We start from the raw sequence: 25785 nt of genomic DNA on the forward strand, positions 1-25785 counted from the left end.
GTCGACTGGCAGGCATCTTGTTTTTGTTTTTTTGTGGTATCTTGTATGTGCTCTGTCAATTTTCATTCAAATTTGGCACATACATGTACTTTATACATGTTAAGATGCATGACAGTTTGTTCCAAAATCCGGTCAAGGATGGCCGATTGACAGCCATCTGACTTTTTGGCCTTACTACTATATTTCCACAATTTATGTACCATTTTCATTTGTATTTGGCACATACATCATACATATCAGTGTGTTTCATAATCAGATCAAAGATGGCAGAATAACGGCTGTTTTTATTTTTGGCCATATTACTACTACCGGTACACGGAACACATGTTTTGATGTAAATAAACAATCTTTTGTATACGCCACTTGGAACTAAAGTTTCAAGGATACACTCACGACAATCCCTCCGCTTTAATATGACGAGCACAAAGAGAACTTTCAAAAATTTAACGAGGACTGTGTCATTTTCAATGACTTGTTGATCAGAAAATCTTGTGTGTGATTCAGTAATTTTAATTAAACGATGCTGATAACACAAGATTATCTCTGGAAGTGCTTGGTAATGTTTCGGACATTGACAAGAACCTTCTGAACTGGATTATGTGAATACCATGATTGTATTTTGTACATTACACATTCTAGTTATCAACTCATGGGCTTCCAATAAAATATATCTTGAACTATATTTAGTTGGTACTGTACCCAAACGCATGTTATATAATGCTTAAACAATTAGACAAGGCCGACAGACTTACTTGGGCAACCCACATAAAAAATCTCTTGTTCAAATATGGTTTCGACATTGTCTGGCTTGAACAACAAGTTAGTGATACTGCACATTTTTTAGTCAGCAAGAATGGCATGCCTCAATTTCATAATCACACAGACTGTGTACTTACGGAAAAATCAAAGTAGTATTAGAAATTTAAATTTATTGGCAAGCAATTATAGGCTAAAATATATACTGGCGAGTTTTCACTGTTTTGGCCATCTGAGTTAGGCAGACACACAAAAATTTGCTGTTTTTGTAGTAATACGTTTGAATTTAGAGTGGTAGAATATGAAATTCACTTTGTTTATATAAGTCCATTCTATAATGATCTAAGGGCTGATGTTTTGTCAATAACACTATGCAATTATGCAATTACAGACAGTCTGGGCTTACTTCTTCGCTCCGCTAATGGCCACACCATTTATCAATTAGCTCTGTATCTTTTAAAAGCTTTCAAGTGACAAGATGAATATGAATCCAGCTTAACCTAGTACCATATGTTTACATGGATATTATATTGTTTTAAAACGTGTTACGTACTTTTTTATCCATTACATTGAAAATACTTTTTGTGCGATGGGCTGAAGCCCTGTACTGAAATATAATAATAATAATATAATAATAATAACGCGCAGGGGAGGTCGGTGCGACGGCGTACTGTCTGAGTGCATACTTTGAGATATCCTCATAATAACCTTATTATTATACATCTTTTCCTTCAAAGAAAACATCATGGGAATGCCGAAATCCATAAAGTTTAGAACAGAATCAGCGAACTTCTTTGTGTTGAGTCCGGTCAAACCCTGGTGGCAGCCATGTTTTATTTTATTATTAGAGGACGCTTACACACGTAAACATTTCATATTTGGAATTCGCAATTCCTTATATGGTAGGATGAAAATATCCCGTAAAATACCTCATAAGTACGGCACGCTGTAACTTTTATGGCGTTACAGTAACAGATGTATAATAATATAATATATGTTACAATTATGATTTAAGTTTATTTTTTGTTAATGCATCAAGTAATCGAGTTGTCCTTCATTCTCTATAGGTGACATGTAAATGTGGCGTTGCCGTGGAGAAGTGTCATATTGAAGATCATGAGGTACGTATACAACATTTCATTTGAATTCCATGTACACAGACTACAGTGTATATATATTTTACGCATGTCATGTACGTGGTATGGGACCCATATCAAATGCAACACTGTGCAGAAACTGTGATGTTTTATCAAAATATTGCATCTTCTGCTCTTGTTTCATGGTGATTTATCGATGTAAAGTGAAAATTTTAATAGTATGGGCACTCTATGTCAGAATGCATATTCATGGAAATCACAACTGGAACTGTGAATATAGGAAGCATGTGTGATTATGTAAATAACCTTTCAAAACAGTATACATCATAACAGATGACAATTTAGGTTGGTTTTTCCATTTCCATTTTACCAGTAACTTTTATCAACCAAAATCTTGTTACTACGCCATGACTAGAACTTGCACAGTGATAGGAGGTGCATGTACCTCTAGACCAATAAAATGTTGGGCTACCGAATGCTGTTATCAGAAAATTAACATTATCAGAATATTAATGCAAGTTCCCGTTGCTTTCAGGCCAACAGTTGTTCAAAGCGTAAACAAAGCTGTGAGTACTGTGAATTGGAGATGGACGCATATGATATGGCAGACCATGTGGATTTCTGTGGTTCTCGTACTGAGCCATGTCCGAACTGTCAGCGATACATTATGTTTAAAGACCTGAAACAGCACGAGGAGAGCATGTGTACATTTCCTGAAACCAAAACCGAAACACCAAAGAATGTTTCCCAAGGCGCAGACTACTTTCCTGATGAATTTTTTATGGACATGTCCGGACCCCCATCGGGACTACCATATGAATACTACAATCCATATGTTGAGAGTAATATTCAAAATGATTTTAGGAGGCATTTACCGTCAACTGGCCAGAAAGCCACTAATCTCAGATCACGGCCAACGTGGGACAGTTCAGGCAGGAATCCTCCAGCGTCTAACTCTTTAAACAACTTAAAGAAGACAACTTCTAGAAAAGGACCAGTTGCAAGAACACGGAATAGAACTCGTGGCAGTGAGGTAAAAAGTACAACAAGACCAGGCATGGAAGGAATGAGTACTACAAGACCCAAAAATCAACCTGGTAAATTTTGTTTCCATTCTTAACCTGCAAATTTGTTCATTTATACAAAACGTATTAGTAGACTTATTTGCGATATTTTGTAATAGAAAAGTTCTCTATTAGAACATCAACCATGTAGTATTTTAGAGACTGGCATCCACTCATTCTCATTCTCACTCACAACAAATAGTAATTTTCCACCTCTTTCTCACTAACAAAGACTAGTGCAATTCGATTTCTTTCTCATTCTTACTCACAAAGAGTAGTTCATTTCGGTTCCTTTCTCATTCTTATTCACAAAGACTAGTGCATTTCGGTTCCTTTCTCATTCTTACTCGCAAAGACTAGTGCATTTCGGTTCCTTTCTCATTCTTACTCACAAAGACTAGTGCATTTCGATTTCTTTCTCATTCTTACTCACAAAGAGTAGTTCATTTTGGTTCCTTTCTCATTCTTACTCGCAAAGACTAGTGCATTTCGGTTCCTTTCTCATTCTTACTCACAAAGACTAGTGCATTTCGATTTCTTTCTCATTCTTACTCACAAAGAGTAGTTCATTTCGGTTCCTTTCTCATTCTTACTCACAAAGACTAGTGCATTTCGATTTCTTTCTCATTCTTACTCACAAAGAGTAGTGCATTTCGGTTCCTTTCTCATTCTTACTCACAAAGAGTAGTTCATTTCGGTTCCTTTCTCATTCTTACTCACAAAGAGTAGTTCATTTCGGTTCCTTTTTCATTCTTACTCACAAAGAGTAGTGCATTTCGGTTCCTTTCTCATGCCTACTCACAAAGAGTAGTTGTGTCCCACTCCTTTCTCAATCTCACTCACAAAGAGTAGTGGCTTCCCACTCCTTTCTCAATCTTACTCACAAAGAGTGGTGGCTTCCCACCCCTTTCTCAATCTCACTCACAAAGAGTAGTGGTTTGTCACCCCTTTCTCAATCTCACTCACAAAGAGTGCTGGCTTCCCACTCCTTTCTCAATCTCACTCACAAAGAGTGGTGGCTTCCCACCCCTTTCTCAATCTCACTCACAAAGAGTAGTGGTTTGTCACCCCTTTCTCAATCTCACTCACAAAGAGTGGTGGCTTCCCACCCCTTTCTCAATCTCACTCACAAAGAGTAGTGGTTTGTCACCCCTTTCTCAATCTCACTCACAAAGAGTGGTGGCTTCCCACCCCTTTCTCAATCTCACTCACAAAGAGTGGTGGCTTCCCACTCCTTTCTCAATCTCACTCACAAAGAGTGGTGGCTTCCCACTCCTTTCTCAATGTCACTCACAAAGAACAGTGGTTTTTCACTCTTTTCTCATACTCACTCCCAAAGAGTAGTAGTTTCCCACTCCCTCCTCACTCTTACTCACAATAAGTAGTGGTTTTCCTCTTCTTTCTCATTCTCACTCACAAAGAATAGTTGTTTTCCTCTTTTTTCCCCTTTTTTCTCACTCTGACTCACGAAGAATAGTGGTTTTCCTCTCCTCTCTTTTCTCATCCTTGCTCAAAAAGAATAGTGCATTACGTTTCATATTTCCATACAGAGCTTCCTATGAGTAGTCACAATCATGAAGAAATGGACAGACTATTAGCTATGCATCTGGCACATGATTTGACCACTGACGAAGACATTGACAGAATCATTGAAGATGCCAATCAAATTCCAGATCCACCTGTATCATCAGTCACACATTCAAGATTGTACTCTAGAGGGCCTCCTTCACCAACTGGAGATGGTGAGGTTCTGCTTTTATTATGTAGACCCATTTCATAACCCACACTCTACTTTGCAACAGAATCTGTCTAGTTCCCAATGCCAAGTAGTTGATAACATGCAAGTTAAAAAAGTTGTCTGCCCTGCTTGATAGTTGTTGGCCCAATATAAAAATAAAATAAATTGAACTCAAAATAAATGTGTTAATAATATTTTCAAAAATGACAGAAGCTGACTAGTAATCTGATATAATATAAGCTTATTACGAGGATACCTCAAGATATGCACAAAGACAGTACAGCGGGAGTATTGAGCGACGTGCAGCGGAGGTCGATGCGAAATCCAAAAATGCCGTTTAGAACAGAATCAACAAAATTCTTTGTGTGGAATCTGGTCAAACAGCTATGGCAGCTATGTTTGTTTTTATTATTAGAGGACGCTTACGCGCGTAATCTTTCCATATTTGGAATTTGCATTTCCCTATATGGTAAGATGAAAATACCCCATAAAATACCGCAAAATAACAGCACGCTGTAACTTATGGTGTTACGGTGACAGATGTATAATAATATAATATACTGTTTTGATGACCCATACAATTTTTCTCTGTAAACAATACTTCATCAACTGCCTGAAACTTGTAGATCAGGGCTATTAGGCCAGCATATACTGTAAAGTTCTAGGGGTCCACCTCAGATAAAAACACAGGTACTGTATTTGCTCCATTAGTAGCACATGTTCTTCTGTCAATTACAGAGGTGTTTTCATGGTCAAAATAAGTAATATTTTAATGATTCGGTATACAATAAATGTGATTTGGGGTTTATGTGCACTTCTATTAGAGATGTGCTTCTAATAGAGAAAATTCAGTAGCATATCGCATACTTATTTCAGTAACAAATAATGATCAAAATAGTATATCAAGTCACTTTATGTTTTATAAAAACTGTATTTTATTTTCAACAGATGTCATTTTATGCTGCTTATAATTTTGAAGATTTTACTTATAAATTTTCCTGTGGTACATTTTATTTTTGTAGATATGAACACCCCATTACCATGTGAATTCTGTAGCGAGTTATTTCCTTTAGACATCCTGTACGTCCATCAGGTAAGATATAGTAAAATTAGATACTCTCACTTTCCCACTCGTTCATTTCATTTTGAGGGTTTCTGAAGGGTCTTATCCCTTACAATTCATCCCTTATCCCTACAATTTAACTGACCTTCAATGACAAGTAAAGCCTCCTTAAGTGAATGTCTAATATTTACAAATCTAACTTAATTTAAGAAACTCCCTGCGATTAATTTTTTCTTTCACCCAATTGCAATATCTACATTTAATGATATAATTAATCTGTGGATGTGTGAAATGAGAATGTAACTTTAATTTATTCTGATAAGAATGTCTGTTATTTGAAGATTTAATAGCGTGTATTTATTAATTGGTTTGACTTGTCCTTATTCACTGATGTCAGTACATTCTAGTGCATTCTGGGATTCATGTCCCACATGAGGGGCAGTTAATAAGCAACTTTTTTTGTGCCATTCTCACTATTCTTCACATGCTCAATAATAGTTTAATTTGTTGAGGCTTTCTCGGTAAATTAACTTCTAAATTCATTTCTGGTATTGCAATAACAATTCAAAAACATTTTTACTTGTGCTCCAATTCAATTCAAAAGTTGATAAGATTTGCATGAGATTTACATCATATTCGTATCGGTCTCGCAACATATCTCTCATATTCAATTTGAATAACAGTTGTTTAAAAAATTAATTACAAAGTACAAATATATCATAATTGATATTTTAGATTAGGATTTTAACTCAGAATGATAGCAGTTAGGTAAGAATTAAATGATTTTTTGAATAATGCGAGTCATAAATTGAATCAGTGTTAGATGTCAACCGGGAAGAACATAGAGTTTTAAGTTGCAGAGGATTGCGTCTTTATCTACTTAGTATGAGTGATACTTTATTTTTCTATAGAACTGCATTTGATATATACTCAAATGAGACTCAAAGATGAATCTTATATAAATCTTATGCAAATCAGAATTCTTAACCCAACTTCACTTCATGTAAAGTTGCATGATGCAAATTGTTTGTATTTTGTTGCTATGAAGTTATTACGAGGATACCACAAAGTATGCAAGAAGACAGTACAGCAGAAGTATCGACCGACACACAGCAGAGGTCGATGGGGCTGTGTACTGTCTGAGTGCATATTTTGCGGTATCCTTGATATTCAGAGTTTGTGATGCTACTGTGAAGTTCAAGCAGCTTACTGGAGTCCTTCTTAACATATTCTCTCTTCATAGTCTGGATGCAGCCAAGCCATTCCAGAAGATGAACACATTACAAACAGTCCACCCAATAACAGTGTGTTCATGTCACCAAACACCAGAAGTCCACCATCCCAACCTCCAATTGTGGATAACTTGGGATATGGAATCAGAAGGTATTCAGTGCTAATTATTTTAATTCAACTGTGTCTTGTCATTTTCATTGTTGTGGGTATCAGATGCATAATTTATCATCAGTTTGTATCAGCATCATATTGATAGCCTTGTGTGATGTGCTGGATGTAGTTCTTATTTTTTCCAAGTCACAACAAATAAATTTCTGGTGAATGTGTGTCAGAAAATTTATAACGCATCATCATTATTGGCATTTTAATTTCAAAAATAAGTACATTCTCTTTGGTGGAATTGACAGTTAAATCAGGGGTCACTGTTTTACTGTAAACATTTTTAGTTTTCCAAACAAAATATTTCTTAAATCCTACTTTGAAAATTTTTGAGAGCTCCTGGTTCAGATATTTTGCATGATGTCTATTAAACACGGGAATGATATTTTTCCTAAAACTGAAATTAACATCTTGGAAAATTAGTACTGATATATGAAGGAATTAAGAGGTGGCATACAACTTGTCTACTCTTAACTCTTGTCGACATCAAGTTGCATAAAATAATGTATGATTAGGAAATCATTTTCAAACTGATCCTGTAAAAACATGTGTTATCCCCCTGATAGTTTCCATCATTTCAAAAGCCATAAAAATAAAACTATAAACAAAAGAGGCAAATCTAAGTGAAGAATTTGAGGAGATGTGTGTCTGTTTTTATTGTTCCAAATTTGAAGTGAATCGGGTAATTAGTTCTCTAGATCAATTAATTTGAATACTGCTTTTGAGAATATAATCATAACAAATGTAAATCTAATTTGCATACTAATATTTTCTTTAGTCTTAGATCAAATGGCTATACAATCAACTATAACCAAAATATTACTGAGGTCAATTCATATTAAGACAATCTAAAAGATTTCTGCACTCATTTCAATGAATTATTAATTATGTAAAATATTTGCAAATATGCAAATTAGGTAATTAAAACAATGGCCTTTACAATTGGTTGCAATTTTATTTGTATTCCACTCATAATAAAATTTTGAAATTTTTACAGAATAATTAGGTAAATCTTACAGATGAAAAAAAAGCACAGACCAAGTATTTTGTTCAAACTATTTAGAACAAGGTGTACAGTTTTCAGTGAGAAGTAGTACACACAGTTGTGAAATTTACACTGTCATTTCATTTTGATCAAAAAATAAAACATTTCACAGCATCAGTATTTGAGAGACAAAAATTTAGCAAAAGTCCAGCTCTAATAACTGTTTCAAATTTAACAAATGCTTCTTGTCATTGATAGAAGATTGACATTGAACTTTGTTTTTTCTTATTTACTTTCTTCATAGTCAAGCTGACCAGTTTGAAAGACCAGACAGTGATGATGATGATGAAATATTCTTACCCTGTGAATTCTGTGAGACACTCTTACCAGAAACTTCACTTGTACAGCATCAGGTATTGAAACTGAATATGAATTTTATTACTTAGAGACATAGAGCGAATCTGTGGTTAACCTTTTCACCACCAGACTTTCTCACCCAAATTTTTCTGCACTTTTTTCATTATATTCTTCAATAATTTTGGAAATGAACCCTAATTTTGGCCCAGCAGACAAAATTTTAGTCAATTTTCAGTTTTTACTCAAAAAATTTGGTTCTTTTTGTCCCAAACTTTTGAAAGAAAGTGCAGACTATAAATGGGACTATTTTTGGAACCGGTTGTGAAAAGGTTAAAGTTAGCTCATGGGTATTTCAACCTATTAAATGCTAACACAATATTTTGTTTCACAAATGCTACTTATTATAGGTTTGGATAAATGCCATATCCTTTTGGAAGTTTTTACCCAATATAAATCATATTCTTAGAGAAATTAGTGTTACAGATGGGCTTTCCTGTCAATCATAGTTACCCATCTTATAACAACATACTATTTTATCACTACATGTATATGTCACTAAATGATATTTTCAGATATGACGGAACCTTTTCCTCATAGAAATCAATGTTAAATGGCTCAAACATCGTTGTTTTTATTTATTTACATGAAAAATAGTTACATAATCGTGAATTGGGCAATTCGCACATTGCAATTAACATGACATGTTGTGTTTCAATCTATCTGTCTTTGATGATTAATTTCTATTTTTAGGCCATGTGTGAATCAAGTACAACCCCACTGCCGCCTGCATTACCGGAAATGCCACCAAGGCAGATGAGAGCTAAGCCTAAACCAAGAGACGCAATGAGCCATGATATGCCCTTATATAGTAATAGATCAGCTAGACATCAAGCTGATCCTGTGATGGATTTCAGAATCGGTTAGTACAATATACCCAGGGTGTGGTATTCCTGGAGTGGTGCCAATCTGAAGCAGAACTTTATGACTTGTGTAAAAATCTCTTACATCAAGACATATCACAAGCAGATGAACAGAATGCCATGACATGTTTCTAAATCACATACATCAAGATGTATGTCAAATTCAGAATGCCATGGCAAATCAAAATCATGTACATCAAGACATGTGTGAAAATCAGAATGCCATGGCATGTCAAAATCATGTACATAAAGACGTGTCAAAATCAGAATGCTATGGCATGTCAAAACCATGTACATAAAGACGTGTCAAAATCAGAATGCCATGGCATGTCAAAATCATGTACATCAAAACATGTGTCTGAATTAGCAGATTATCAATCCTATCCTATTGTTACTATATTGATTTTTGTCATTTTTAGGCAATGGGGACAGATCACCAACCAGACCCACACAGACAAAGAAATCTAATCCCATGGCTAGTACTGTGTATGGTAACAGAGGTGTCATACAGAATAGAACACGCAACAAGAAAACTAGTGAGTAATGTGTCTTGTTGCTATAGTTACAAGCATCCCTACTGAGGCACTTAGATTTGAAGGATCATTCTTAACAGCACTGATTATTAATTAAATATTAAATTTAAATCTCCATCAGTTACAGCATGTTATTTGTTATAGTTTTGAAGTATTATGAACATTGATTCATTGCCATGGTTTCTGTGTGATTTGCGATTCAACACGTTGTCTTGTCTTTTTCACTAATATTTGTTTTTCAATTTGATTCAAATTCATACATATTAAATATTTAATTTCAATAAAATTATTTTCACCTTGATACATCTCACAAGCTGCTTATTTGCTCCTAATGAAACTTGATATATACGCTCCTGGATTATCTTCAAACTTCATCAGTTGGTGTTCAAACCACCAATATTACTGTAGAAATGAAAAAATATTCACTGGGTTTAATTTTAGCAGCTTTGATGTTGCCGGAATATTCACTATATTTTAATTCACTGGTTTGTGAAGGAAACAATATACTGTATGATTAACTTTGCACCTTCACTGGGTTTTAACTGAGCACATCCAGCCATCAGTGAAATAAACAAACAAAAAACAGTTAATAACTAAGCATTGTACAGTAATTTACTTTTAATCATTTTTATCTGTTCAACTAATAACCTTTTCACTACCAGATTTTCTTGCCCAAATTTGTCTGCACTTTTTTTTTTTTTATATACTCTAAGATTTCTGGAAATGAACCCTATTTTGGAGCCAACAGACAATTTTCGGTTTTTACTTAAAAAATTTGGCTATTTTTGTCCCAATCTTCTGAAGGGAAGTGCAGACTATAAACAGGACTATTTTGTGAATTTGTGATAAAAAGAGGGAACAGGTGGTGAGAAGGTTAAATAAGAACCAGTGTTTAGAGTTCAATGAAACTAGTACATAATTCAAAGGTATATGGTCTTTATTTATAATAGAAGGCCATCGGCCCATAATATCTACATACATTATTTATATTTGAAAATAAAATTACAATTTTTAAACAATTGACAATACTTGTAGCTCTTTTCGCAATTTCATTGCGTGAAAAGTATAAAGGCTCCCAGTCTTTGAAGAAGATCTGTATTTTTTGTACCCATTAATTTGTAATATTTACTGACTGTTGGGGGATTAAAAAAGTTAGCAGGAATATATTTTATTCTTAAATTAACAAAAAAGGAACAAATAAGTAAAAAATGGTATTCATTTTCAATGTTGTTACTGTTACAAAGTAAGCAAATGCGTTCACTCCTATCTACATTATTTTTTCTATCTGTCTCAATACGAAGATAGTGGCATGAACAGCGGAGTCGAGCTAACATTTGAACATGAGAATGCACTTTCACACAAAATAAATACTTTTCAGGTTCCAAAGAAAATTTAAATTCCCTATAAAATGTCAGTTTCTCTAAAGTACATACCTGGCTGAACCAAGATTTGAAAGATTGCGAATTTCAAGATCCAAAAGTACATAATTGCTTTGAGATATTCATGATCTGATGAGCTTGAAGTTGAACTCTTTACTTATTAATTGATTTATTTGTCTAATTAGTGAATTTCAAGCTCTTCCACTTATATCCAATAAAATGTATTCCCTTTGTTGGATTAATATAAATTTTCATAGTGTATGACAGGTAGCTTTCACAGAGTACATCTCAAACCACAAAGCCATATCAACCATTACGTTTCTTTATTAACATTCTTATATTACCTCTTAGATTTTTATTTATCTCCATTTTGTTCCTTTAGTCGTTATCTTCAATACCCTCGGCACATAGCAGTTCATTCTAAGCTTTCTTTGAATATGGTGCAGTTGTTCGATGTACACATAAAGATGAAAAATTTAAATAGAATAAAAGTCATGATTATTAATATTGACAATGTGCCTAGTGTTAGTAATCGTAATAGTTCTGGCCACACTGAAAATAATCATTACAGAATAAATAAAAAAAAACATGTGACCTCATGATAATAGTAATATTTGTAACATTCAGGTTCCTCACGTCCCAGTCCATCAAGTAATCCGAAACCACCACGCATTACAAGCGCTGAGAGAACGCGTAAAACATTAGACGAACTCTTAACTGATGAAAATATTGATACTGAAGAAATCTTACAACATATGGACGGTGAAATGTACAGCAGGGATAGTGGTCATACCAGGGATAATGGTTACTATGGTAACAGTCATGCTCTAGATGATGTTGATGAGGATCCCTTTGGTCTGCAGTCGTCTAAATCACCTCATTATTCATCAAGTCAACGTCACGGTCGGTGGTCATCCCATGCTGATAGTACACAAGATCCTATTCCAGCGAGTTATGAAGCAAGCTTTTTATCGCAAAGTGCAGCAAACCGAACAAAAAAAGTCAGTACGAGTAATCCTAGAAGTCGACCACCAAAATCCAAGTAAGTTTAAACTTTGATTATGCAAAAAATGGATTTGCTTTTGGACAAAAATGTCATATGCAGAAATGTAATTAATTTAATATTAGGTAAACTGTTAAATTTGTTCTTATTTGTTTTGATTCACTTCGTAGGTCTGGAAGTACCCGTACCAGTACAGCAACCAATGACAGTGGAGCTGCTAGAGTCAGTAGAAACAGTCATCAGAGTGTCGCAAACGAACACAGTAACCCACCGAGACAAAGAGCAAAAGTAAGTAAACACAAAAACATTACAAATCATACCACATTTATGCTGTTCATTTTATTCTTACTGAGTCATGTCTAAAGTAGTTCAATATAACCCACAATTAATGCTTCAATAAATGACACAAGACACAAAGTTTTGGCAAAGGCAAAAGTGGGAGCAAGTTGCGGACGCAGGCATTGCAGCGAACAGCTGCGTGATGCAACTGGCCTGTGAATTGCATCATGACACTGAGCAGAGACTGCTGGCTGGAGCCTGCAGATAAACTCACAACTCCAGGGGGATGGACAGCGTTCAAAGTCGGCTTGGTCAGTGGTGGAAACCGCAGGGAGGCAGGGTGATGCGTAGCAGATGGAACATTGCCAAAGCTCAGTAGCGATTTGGTGTACAATTATATCACTGTGCTTAAATAATTTTTACTGTATTTCGCTATACATGTATATTTAAAGCACATGTCCAATTGTTACGCACATAAACCAACAATCATATTTATTGTACATGTATGCTACATCATTAAAAATAAAACGTATTTTTACACACACCTCTGTCATTTACATATGCAAAACTTTATGCTAATTTGTTTATGTAAAAATTGTCTTTAGTAAATGCATAGGCTTTGCTGATTTTGCTTGTTTGTGATATTTGCTGAAATTCACAAGTAACTTTTCAAATATCAACTAACAATTCTGAAATGAAAAAAACGAATGTGGACATCATTACCATATTTTGTAGGGGTGAGGGGAGGATAGCTTGAACTTCTTGAGAGCTCTGTGGTGATTCAAGGATCTCCTTCTTTAGATAAATAATAAAATAAATAATAAATCTTTTTTTCTTAAAATTTTGAATAGCATTTAACTCAATTTCACTTTTTGTTTCCTTCATAGAAACCTGCAAATTATAGACAGCGATATGATGGAGATATCTAAAATGAATTATGAGTCTGTTGCTATGAAGGACTGGACACTGAGCACCGAGCCGAGTCTACTCATTGAACGAGCATTCCTCCATAGACATGTCTTATATGTCAACATTGTGTTGTGATATTTACCATGATACTCACTATTGAAATGTACATGTGAATAACATTATCATATGAGCAACTGTGATATCCTCTCTCCTTTCGTTTAGCTGCGGTAATATTTTGCGGTATTTGATCCATATAATGTGTTACCTTTTGACCCTGTATTATTTTTTAAACCCAGATGTTAGTCTGCATTAGAGAAAAGCAACATTCTCGGATGATTTGATTCAAAATTGACTCAGTAATTCAAATTATTTAACATTGTATCCAGGCTGCTAGTTTTCTCACTTGTCCATTCATGGTCAGTTTTGTGATGTTATTGCTGATGCAGTTGCACATTTGATAAAGAGCTCTTTTTGTGGCTAATACAGGTGATAACTCGTGGTATAAAAATAGCCAAGCTCAAAACCAAGTCTTTCTGAGCTACGCATTAGAAACATATCAGCACTGCTTCTCGCATTACCACACGTTATCTCTGGTATTAGACACTAATAAACTCTAAATATTTCGCACTCAATATTTCGCACTCAATATTACACCATGGTGAAATAATCACTTTAATTTCTGAGAAAATGTGACAGTAACTTGTGAGTTCAAACCAATCATATTGAGTGAAAATTGACTTGTTTACTTACAGTACTGCTGTGCAGTAGATTTAAACACTGGTATTAAAGCTGTCCATTTACAAGTCACAACAAAAACACATTCCGCAAATTTGATTTGATATTAAACAAGTAAAACAATATGTCTGTCTCACCTGTGATTGTAGTGACTTAAAGAGTGTCTCTGATTGGTTCCCACACCCAGACATCTAAAGCAACAAGCCAATCATATTACACATAAGATTTGATGACTCATCAACACTTTGTTTGCATGAATTATCAGCTTAAATAACCAGTGACGTGTAACCAGACTGATATTTACAGGTATGTTACTTAGAAAAGTCTTTTTTTTTCAAGATCAAAGATCAGTCAAATAATGTATTTGCTCTTTATATTTTAAGTTTGAAATTCATAAGAGAGCAATGATATAGTGTGCAATTTTTTTATTTTATTTTAAGTATTGAATTAATGTGATCTTAAAAATGGCTGAAATTATCATTTTATTCTGTTTATAGAATCTTTGAGTACAACACTGTATTCATACATGTCCACAAATGATTCTGACTTTTCTGATTGATGTAACTTCTGGTGCTGACTTTTTTCACCTTTGAAAATAAGGGAATTTTCTTCCTTGGTGTGTTTTTGATATGTGTATCGTATTTGCTCTATTAGAAGCACATGTAAAATATTACATGTATTGTATTGTAGGTAATTAAAAGTATGACCATACACACACTTTTGTAATTTATACATGCGCTACTAATGGAACAAATATTGTCTGTAAAATTTTCTAAATGCTAAGCATGCTATTTATTAATCAGTTTTAGATGATGAGCAATTGTACAAGAAATGAACTATGCGTCATTATTCATCAAGTTTAACGGAATTTGTTTCCTGGGAAACCATTTTATTCTATAATTTTAACAATTATCCTGCAGTCATTGTCCTGCACCAACTCAAAATCAACTCTGATGTATATTGATGATATTAGTTTTTGAAACTGAAATTAATGACTTCTGTTCTTTATTTATTTTGGTGGTCACAATACCACTCTGTTGGTATTTATGATTGTACATTTACATTTAGTGTCTGATTCCCATTTCCGTAACCTTGGTTACTATAGACCAGTGAGAGCACAATAAATTATTTTCAACTGAAATGAATTGCAGCAAAAAAAATCACTCAACTTTTAAAATGATCTTTTCAAGAATAGATTGAATCGGGTGTAGTGTGAGGGCGCTGTTTATAATAATAATTGCAAGATGCAGTAATTTTTATATATCAAGCATCTCATTTTGGCAACACTGGTCAACCGTTTTCCTTCCCACAATTCCATGCTGCTACATGCTTACATGGTATTTAGAATCAATAAATTATCAATTCACTATAATTGAAATAATATTTTTTGGTTAAAGCAAGAATACTGTAAAATATTTTATTTTAGCTGGAATTAATTTTCGCTGAAATGAATTTTTGAGTGTTTTGTATGGAATTTATTTTCATCGATTTTTGACCAGCTGAATGTAAAATATAGGAAAAAAGTTATATTCACTGGATTTTATTTTCACTGAATCACTCCTTCAGCGAAAATAAAAATTAATTCCAAGTGCAAATGAAGTACTCTACAGTATACTAATTTGTGAATATTCTGTGAAGGCCTCACAAATTGACATTCACAGTGAATGGGATGATATGCTGTAGATAAATTGTCCGACTTACCTTTGAAATTATATTAGTGATAGTTTCAGAAAAGTTTGCACTAACATGCATGTTACATACTAATGCCCAACAAAAAATAAAATCCGTTTCTGGTTGGCATCCGAAAATTGGTATCACTGCATTATTTTTTTTTTTTTTGATTTGGATCAGAAACAGATGCTTTTAGCCTACTTAGTCCCACCTTACTTTGTTGATAATTTCATTGGTGTGCTTTAGTAGCGGAAAAACCATGCTAGTATTATTTAACTTGATTCATTGTTTAGCATGTCAGCGTTTTAATATTTGGCACCAGTGTATTGCTATGGTTGGTGGTCTGTGCATTTATGGCAGCGATTTGATAAATAAATTTAAACATAATATTTTATAATGGTGTAAATGTATTTAAATTCTTAATGGATGTATAGTTACGTTGATTGCTTTCTTTACATTATTGTCAGAGTATTTAGTGTCCTGATTGTATTAAAGATGATATTCCTATTGTAACATTTGTTGATTTTTCTGTCGTGAAAGCTCTGAGTCATTTAATGCTATGAATATGTGGGAGATATATTGTAGTTGTTGTGAATTGCTGGGAAACTCAGCATGAAGGTGAATCCACATACGCCGGGAATATGATTCAAAAACACTTAGTAAATGAAGTTGAACTGTCAAATGGTAAGCGAAAGTAATCGTCAACATTTATTCATTGACCAAGTTGTAATTTTCACAATTTGATGTTATTCACAAAAATATTTCACGAAAGTTGTTGACACTCCATGTAACACCCCAAAGAAATTTTCGTTGTGACAAGATTTTCACCGACTTTTGTCTCGAGCAAAATTGTAGTGATTTACAGTTTATCATAGTCTCATTAAAGAATTACATGTAAAGAGCAGCGGTCTTGTACAACCAGTGTTCGAATTTCATGTATACAAACTGCACAACGAGTCCCATATCAAACAGGACGCGAAACGACGACAACCACTGCCCTAACATGCTTTGGTTTATTCAAGTTTGAAGATACAGAACTTGATCATCAAAAAGCTTAAAATCAACTTACTGATTAATAAGCTTAGTACTGAAAATCACCAAATTATTTATCAATAATTGCAGATAATGTAATGAAACAAAGAAATCTGCATTTAGTTATTGTTTCTACACCAAATATGGGAGCCATATAATAGAGTCTAATCAGTGGACAGTGGTGCTACATTTTTTTTTTCTCTGCGCACTGTTCAACTACACATAAATTTCAGACAATTTATATGAATATAATGCACCAAAAATTCCATCTATTTATACTGTATCATTAAAATATCACTTATTTTGAGCACAGACATGCCTCTGTCATTTATACAAGCCCAGTGCTAATATCTCAATCAGATTAAACTATCTGGCGTATGTATGCACATATTACGTACAGTGTTTTAATTGCAATGTACAATGTTCAACTTTTTACATCATAACAAAACAAATTTAACTATTTATTTAATTTATTTGTTTATAAAAAGAATGAGGAAAACTACAATAAAAAATAAAACAAATTCAATCATGTACAATAAAAAAAATACATAATCTAGAAAATAAGTGTAAAAATAGAAACAGACTATAACCTCATAAATGACAGTTTCCGCAACAACCAAAATAAAACTACCAGTGGTAATTGTGACATGTGGTTCCACGGCAAATTTTTTGTTAATTTGACCAAATAAACACAGCTTTTGAGGTATTCTGAATAAAATATAACACACATACACTTCACAACTCAAGTGTAAATGAGTATGAACAGATAAAACTAGAATAAATTCAACCATTCAATGGTGTACAGTAAAAAAAATACATAATCAAGGAAATAAGTGTAAAAATAGAAATAACCTTGTAGGAACAGGAACAGGAACTACAAATACTCTAACACTTTTATAAATACTAACATCTAACCAGTAGACATGTTACAAAGGCAGTGAATAGTTTTGATACATGTATCAATAAAAACAAAGAAAAAAAACTGTTTTGAAAATGAAATTCAGTGTTTTTTATACACAGCATTCTCCCCAGCAAATTGTTCAAGCATCACGATTTATTTGCATATGAAAGGTGTTATTTGATTATTTCGGCTTTCTAATTTATTTTTTTTCGTATTGAAAAAACAAAACAAACTCACATTTATGATTTTTGAAAAGGGCTTGGGAAGAAGACTGTAGTATTTAACAGATGGGTAATTTGTTGAGAACCAAAAAATGATGTAAGAAAATTGTCACTGATTTAATGAGTCAATTCTATGTGCATCATGAAAAATACACGTGTGGTAACATACTGTAGTGATCCAATGAGAAGAGAAGAGTGAAATATTAAAATGTGAATTTAGTGTAGATAAGCCTGACAATCTAGAGAAACTCAAACTAGATCTTAACATGAGAAACAACTGTAATTAATATGCACTGATGAATAAGAAAAACTAATTTTCATCTGAATTGGCCGACTAAATGTCACTGAGGTATCAACTGATATGCAAATGAGACTAATTCTCATCACAAATACACTAATAATAATAAAATCAGACCCAAAAAATATATTACACAGACTCCATATTTCCCATTCTTAGTGTTAATAACAAAGTTAATGATTTATTAACCATAGATAGTAACTAAACTTTCAGAACCTCATCACTTCCTGTCTTTTTGCACACTGTTTCTGTTAATTTGGGATCAAATGTAAATCTCCTATAGTTTGGTACGAACAAAAACAAACTTTGTTGTGAAATGATTCAATTAATCATTTACCATATTAACCGTCCAGCATCTACTTACTAAAGCTTTGTGTCTAATGTGGGTCTTAATGTGGTCAATAAAAACAATACTTTAGACTTTCAGACATTTCTTTGTACAATTAATCAATAGAAATCTAAAAATTACATCAATTAAACGCTAAAATGCAAGACTAAAATAACCAGTTCAGTTTTCATTATTAAGCAGTAATGGGGATGTTTCTTTAACACGTCCAGAGTCCAACAACTGCGACGTACTTTCCATCAGTCCAGGACGTTCATCTTCATTCAGTGTTCGACTGAACGGTCGTTTTATATTACAGCAACCGGCCCAACCACGATACACAAGTGCATTCAGGAAAGCTTGCAGAGGATTCAGAATACCCTAGTATGCAATGAGGCATAGATTGTTATTATGATATTGATGGACATTACTATTATGCATGAAGGGGTGGTAACTCATAAATTGATGGGCATGCAGTCTAATGATTTGGAGAAAGGCACAGAAACAGGAATATATTTATTCTGATTTCTTATATATGATCTAAAACAACTAATACTTTTCAAAGTACATATTCTTAGAATAACAGCATATACCAGACTAAACTACCCTTAATGAATCAATGGTATAATCCTAATGTGTATGCTGCTGAACAGGCTTCCACAACTTCTAGCCAATGTGAAGTCACACATTTCACTACCACAAGGGGGGCTATAAATGCACCTCCCTTGCCAAGTTCTTCCATTGTATAGCCAATGTGGGGTCATACCTTTTACTACCACTGGGGGGGGGGGGTGTTATAAATGAATATATATATATATGGAGAAAATAATTTTTTTTCTGAACTTTTTCTCCAATAAGTTAATCTTTTTTCAGGAAAGTCTTAGAATTTCAAACATAAGGTCAACCATTGTATTTTCTGTTATGGAGGTTCAAGCCAAATTCAAGTTTATATGTCATTTTTGTCATATTTTCATCATTATCAGTTCATGGCAAAAGGATGCCAAAAACGAAAACTACTTGAACTGCGTTAATACTCTTTTTGTAGTTTCTGAGGTCAAAAATAAGGAACATTTTAATGATTAAGTATACAAGAACTGCGATTGTTGGTTTATAAGCGCTTCTATTAAATATTTAACTTTAATAGACCAAATATGGTGGATGGACAGTCAAGAAAACAATATGGTTATAGAGAAAAGAACATAGTTACATACAATTATGATATTAGAGTGAGTGGATGGATAATTTACCCTTCATCTTTGAATGGCCAAAATTTAAACTAAAAATAAAATTTTTATAACAAAATTGCAATTTTTGTTCTTTGTAATAGTGTACTTAGTAGTAAAATTGTGACCTTACCATCATAACATCCATCACGATAATTCCTGCCTCAATACTGCTATTATCTTTGTATCTCGAGTTGAAGAAAAGTAAAACCGCATTGATTACATTTGGCAACCAACTGTAACAACAAACAAACAAACAAGAATTATTCAATAAGCTATAGCAACCTAGTATAGAATGGACATTTGTAAATATTTCCCATGATTCACTGCATTTATGCCCACTGCAAGTCATGTAACACTATGTGTTAATGCATAAGGTGACTTACCACACATAGAAGACGGCTAAAATCAGAGCAAATTTTTCTTTTACTTGTTTGATCACAGCTCTCTCTTGGTCGGTGAATCGACCAAATCTAGCTTTTATTAAACTAGACACTGCAGATTAAAATACGATAAAACTTTGTTACTTAATTGTATACAGGAGAAAACTGAATAACGCTACAATTTGCTGTTACCAACAACACAACAAAAGTAAAAGGAAATGAGAGGCATACCACAGAATGTTTCTATGGTGATAATAATTTTGCGACAACTTACATCATAGTTCTTCAAATTGGCAGCCATTTTTAAAAAGGTGGAATCAAAGAGTTACTATGCTCCAACAAATGGGCATCCGACTATCATATTTTATAATTGTTTACATTTTTATTTAGTTATGTTTGATTTGCAAAGTTCTGTATACAAAAATTATTCTGCCAGTTTTTATTTTTAAATTTTTTGGTAAAATTACTAATTTTTAGAAACACTAGAAACAACTGTTTGTCCTAAACATTTTTTGCTTCTGTTAAACAGAATGAAAAACACTGCAAAACAAGAATCTCTCAAAAAGTTTCTGAATTATGAAATGGTTACTTACCGTTTCGGGCAGAGAAGAAATACAATATTGGATTACATATCATAACCATTAACATTGGGGCTAATGTAGCCAAGTAGTGAGGTACTAAATTCACTATTCTGCGTTCACAGCTGGAGGTAACAAAATATAAACAAACAAACATATATTACAAGTCATCGTCTGAGAGGGCTCTGTCATTTGAAACAATTCATACATGTTATATCGCCTTTCTGGGTACCAAGTCAAACCCAGGCACACACATATGGACCTAAGGGTTCTCCCCAGGAAATTATAGAGTAGGGGATAAACAATAGACCCAATTTTGCATAACAATTAATACAATACAAGTCATAAAAATATTCTATTGGGCAAGACTGGTCATCAAAACAAGGCCAGACTCACACAAATTTGAGAGTATGGTCATCAAAACAAGGCCAGACACTCAAAAATTAGGCTGTCTGGTCATCAAAACAAGGCCATACATACACAAACTAGGTTGTTTGGTCATCAAAACAAGGCCAGACATACACAAATTGGGTTGTCTGGTCACCAAAACAAAGCCAGACACACACAAATTGGGTTGTCTGGTCAGAAGAACAAAGGCAGACACACACAAATTGGGATGTCTGGTCATCAAAACAAAGCCAGACATACACAAATTGGAATGTCTGGTCATCAAAACAAAGCCAGACACACACAAATTGGACTGTCTGGTCATCAAAACAAAGCCAGACACACACGAATTAGGCTGTCTGATCATCAAAACAAGGCCAGACACACAGAAATTAGGCAGTCTGGTCATCAAAACAAGGCCAAACACACAGAAATTAGGCAGTCTGGTCATCAAAACAAGGCCAGACACACAGAAATTGGGCAGTCTGGTCATCAGAACAAGGCCAAACACACAGAAATTGGGCAGTCTGGTCATCAGAACAAGGCCAAACACACAGAAATTAGGCAGTCTGGTCATCAAAAAAAGGCCAGACACACACAAATTGGGCTGTCTGGTCATCAAAACAAAGCCAGGCACAAATAAATTGGGCTGTCTGGTCATCAAAACAAAGCCAGACATACACAAGTTGGGATGTCGGTCATCAACACAATGCCAGACAGACACAAATTAGGCTGTCTGGTTACCAAAACAAAGCTGGACACACACAAATTTGGCTGTCTGGCCATCAAAACAAGGTCAGACACCCACACACTAAAGGGACTGTCTGGTCATCGAAACAAAGCCAGGCACAAACAAATTGGGCTGTCTGGTCATCAACACAAAGCCAGACACACACAGATTGGGATGTCTGGTCATCAAAACAAAGCCAAGCACAAACAAATTGGGCTCTCTGGTCATCAAAACAAAGCCAGACACACACAAATTGGGCTGTCTGGTCATCAAAACAAAGCCAGACACACACAAATTGGGATGTCTGGTCATCAACACAAAGCCAGACACATACAAATTGGGCTGTCTGGTCATCAAAACAAAGCCAGGCACAAACAAATTGGGCTGTCTGGTCATCAAAACAAGACCAGACACACACACACACACAAATGGGGCAGTCTGGTCATCAAAACAAGGTCAGACACCCACACACTAATGGGACTGTCTGGTCATCGAAACAAAGCTAGACACACACAAATTGGGCTGTCTGGTCATCAAAACAAAGCCAGACATACACAAATTGGGATGTCTGGTCACCAAAATAAAGGCAGACACGCACAAATTGGGATGTCTGGTCACCAAAATAAAGGCAGACACGCACAAATTGGGATGTCTGGCTATCAAAACAAAGCCAGACATACACAAATTGGGATGTCTGGTAATCAAAACAAAGCCAGACATACACAAATTGGGATGTCTGGTCACCAAAATAAAGGCAGACACACACAAATTGGGATGTCTGGCTATGAAAACAAAGCCAGACATACACAAATTGGGATGTCTGGCTATCAAAACAAAGCCAGACATACACAAATTGGGATGTCTGGTAATCAAAACAAAGCCAGACATACACAAATTGGGATGCCTGGTCACCAAAATAAAGCCAGACACGCACAAATTGGGATGTCTGGTCACCAAAATAAAGGCAGACAAACACAAATTGGGATGTCTGGCTATCAAAACAAAGCAAGACATACACAAATTGGGATGTCTGGTAATCAAAACAAAGCCAGACATACACAAATTGGGATGTCTGGTCACCAAAATAAAGGCAGACACACACAAATTGGGATGTCTGGCTATCAAAACAAAGCCAGATACACACAGATTGGGCTGTCTGGTCATCGAAACAAAGCCAGGCACAAACAAATTGGGCTGTCTGGTCATCAAAACAAAGCCAGGCACAAACAAATTGGGCTGTCTGGTCATCAAAACAAAGCCAGACACAAACAAATTGGGCTGTCTGGTCATCAACACAAAGCCAGACACACACAGATTGGGATGTCTGGTCATTAACAAAGCCAGGTACAAACAAATTGGGCTGTCTGGCCATCAAAACAAGGTCAGACACCCACACACTAATGGGACTGTCTGGTCATCGAAACAAAGCCAGGCACAAACAAATTGGGCTGTCTGGTCATCAAAACAAAGCCAGACACACACAAATTGGGCTGTCTGGTCATCAAAACAAAGCTAGACATACACAAATTGGGATGTCTGGTCATCAAAACAAAGCCAGAAACACACAAATTAGGCTGTCTGGCCATCAAAACAAGACCAGACACACACACACAAATGGGGCAGTCTGGTCATCAAAACAAAGATAGACACACACAAATTTGGCTCCTCTGGCCATCAAAACAAGGTCAGACACCCACGCACTAATGGGACTGTCTGGTCATCGAAACAAAGCTAGACACATACAAATTGGGCTGTCTGGTCATCAAAACAAAGCCAGACATACACAAATTGGGATGTCTGGTCACCAAAATAAAGGCAGACACGCACAAATTGGGATGTCTGGCTATCAAAACAAAGCCAGACATACACAAATTGGGCTGTCTGGTCATCAAAACAAAGCCAGACATACACAAATTGGGCTGTCTGGTCATCAAAACAAAGCCAGGCACAAACAAATTGGGCTGTCTGGTCATCAAAACAAAGCCAGACACACACAGATTGGGATGTATGGTCATCAAAACAAAGCCAAGCACAAACAAATTGGGCTGTCTGGTCATCAAAACAAAGCCAGACACACACAGATTGGGCTTTCTGATCATCAAAACAAAGCCAGACATACACAAATTGGGATGTCTGGTCACCAAAATAAAGGCAGACACGCACAAATTGGGATGTCTGGCTATCAAAACAAAGCCAGACATACACAAATTGGGCTGTCTGGTCATCAAAACAAAGCCAGACACACACAAATTGGGCTGTCTGGTCATCAAAACAAAGCCAGACACACACAAATTGGGCTGTCTGGTCATCAAAACAAAGCCAGACATACACAAATTGGGCTGTCTGGTCATCAAAACAAAGCCAGACATACACAGATTGGGCTGTCTGGTCATCAAACAAAGCCAGACACACACAGATTGGGCTTTCTGATCATCAAAACAAAGCCAGACATACACAAATTGGGATGTCTGGTCACCAAAATAAAGGCAGACACGCACAAATTGGGATGTCTGGTCATCAAAACAAAGCCAGACATACACAGATTGGGCTGTCTGGTCATCAAAACAAAGCCAGACACACACAGATTGGGCTTTCTGATCATCAAAACAAAGCCAGACATACACAAATTGGGATGTCTGGTCACCAAAATAAAGGCAGACACGCACAAATTGGGATGTCTGGTCACCAAAATAAAGGCAGACAGACACAAATTGGGCTGTCTGGTCATCAAAACAAAGCCAGACACACACAGATTGGGCTTTCTGATCATCAAAACAAAGCCAGACATACACAAATTGGGATGTCTGGTCACCAAAATAAAGGCAGACACGCACAAATTGGGATGTCTGGCTATCAAAACAAAGCCAGACATACACAAATTGGGCTGTCTGGTCATCAAAACAAAGCCAGACATACACAAATTGGGATGTCTGGTCATCAGAACAAATCCAGACATACACAAATTGGGCTGTCTGGTCATCAAAACAAAGCCAAGCACAAACAAATTGGGCTGTCTGGTCATCAAAACAAAGCCAGACACACACAGATTGGGCTTTCTGATCATCAAAACAAAGCCAGACATACACAAAATGGGCAGTCTGGTCTTCAAAACAAAGCCAGACACATACAAATTGGGCTGTCTGGTCATCAAAACAAAGCCAGGCACAAACAAATTGGGCTATCTGACCATCAGAACAAAGCCAGACACACACACACAAATGGGGCTGTCTGGTCATCAAAACAAAGCCAGACACACACAAATTGGGCTGTCTGGTCATCAAAACAAAGCCACACACACACAAATTGGGCTGTCTGGTCATCAAAACAAAGCCAGACATAAACAAATTGGGCTGTCTGGTCATCAGAAAATAGCCAGACACAAACAAATTGGGCTGTCTGGTCATCAAAACAAAGCCAGACATACACAAATTGGGATGTCTAGTCATCAACACAATGCCAGACAGACACAAATTTGGCTGTCTGGTTATCAAAACAAAGCTAGACACACACAAATTTGGCTGTCTGGCCAACAAAACAAGGTCAGACACCCACACACTAATGGGATTGTCTGCTCATCGAAACAAAGCCAGGCACAAACAAATTGGGCTGTCTGGTCATCAAAACAAAGCCAGGCACAAATTGGGCTGTCTGGTCATCAACACAAAGCCAGACACACACAGATTGGGATGTCTGGTCATCAAAACAAAGCCAGGCACAAACAAATTGGGCTGTCTGGTCATTAACACAAAGCCAGACACACACAGATTGGGCAGTCTTGTCATCAAAACAAAGCCAAGCACAAACAAATTGGGCTCTCTGGTCATCA

General features: G+C 35.4%; 2 protein-coding genes across 2 annotated transcripts in view; one reads left to right on the forward strand and one right to left on the reverse strand.

Moving 5' to 3' along the window:
• LOC100368148 (TRAF-type zinc finger domain-containing protein 1-like) overlaps window positions 1-16394 on the forward strand; it is a 30790-nt gene extending 14396 nt beyond the window's left edge. Inside the window, exons 3-13 of the mRNA XM_006821573.3 lie at window positions 1824-1877; window positions 2389-2950; window positions 4468-4659; window positions 5678-5748; window positions 6962-7101; window positions 8400-8508; window positions 9203-9371; window positions 9792-9908; window positions 11912-12326; window positions 12458-12575; window positions 13454-16394. Of these exons, the coding sequence (XP_006821636.1) occupies window positions 1824-1877; window positions 2389-2950; window positions 4468-4659; window positions 5678-5748; window positions 6962-7101; window positions 8400-8508; window positions 9203-9371; window positions 9792-9908; window positions 11912-12326; window positions 12458-12575; window positions 13454-13495 (1989 nt within the window). The 3' untranslated portion in view covers window positions 13496-16394. The remainder of the gene's footprint in view (window positions 1-1823; window positions 1878-2388; window positions 2951-4467; window positions 4660-5677; window positions 5749-6961; window positions 7102-8399; window positions 8509-9202; window positions 9372-9791; window positions 9909-11911; window positions 12327-12457; window positions 12576-13453) is intronic.
• Window positions 16395-17365: 971 nt separating this feature from the next.
• On the reverse strand, window positions 17366-20966 carry LOC100367998 (G protein-coupled receptor 143-like). The gene is made up of 4 exons (XM_002738840.4): window positions 20858-20966; window positions 20268-20376; window positions 20015-20117; window positions 17366-19039 (listed from the first exon to the last, which is right to left on the reverse strand). Exons 1-4 carry the CDS (start codon window positions 20910-20912, stop codon window positions 18842-18844), a joined length of 465 nt encoding a protein of 154 aa, XP_002738886.2. The 5' UTR covers window positions 20913-20966; the 3' UTR covers window positions 17366-18841.
• Window positions 20967-25785: the final 4819 nt, after the last annotated feature.

The sequence above is a fragment of the Saccoglossus kowalevskii genome, chromosome 16 (assembly GCF_978046115.1).
Source record: "Saccoglossus kowalevskii chromosome 16, keSacKowa6.1, whole genome shotgun sequence".
NCBI classification, from domain to species: domain Eukaryota; kingdom Metazoa; phylum Hemichordata; class Enteropneusta; family Harrimaniidae; genus Saccoglossus; species Saccoglossus kowalevskii.

What these genes read in the sequence shown, in the direction of transcription:
- LOC100367998 (XM_002738840.4), bottom strand. Translation starts at nt 20,912, where the DNA reads ATGTTAATGGTTATGATATGTAATCCAATATTGTATTTCTTCTCTGCC. An exon ending in TTTCTTCTCTGCCCGAAACG is followed by an intron (nt 20,377 to 20,857) that starts GTAAGTAACCAT and finishes TTTAATCTGCAG; the next exon opens with TGTCTAGTTTAATAAAAGCT. An exon ending in TTAGCCGTCTTCTATGTGTG is followed by an intron (nt 20,118 to 20,267) that starts GTAAGTCACCTT and finishes TTGTTGTTACAG; the next exon opens with TTGGTTGCCAAATGTAATCA.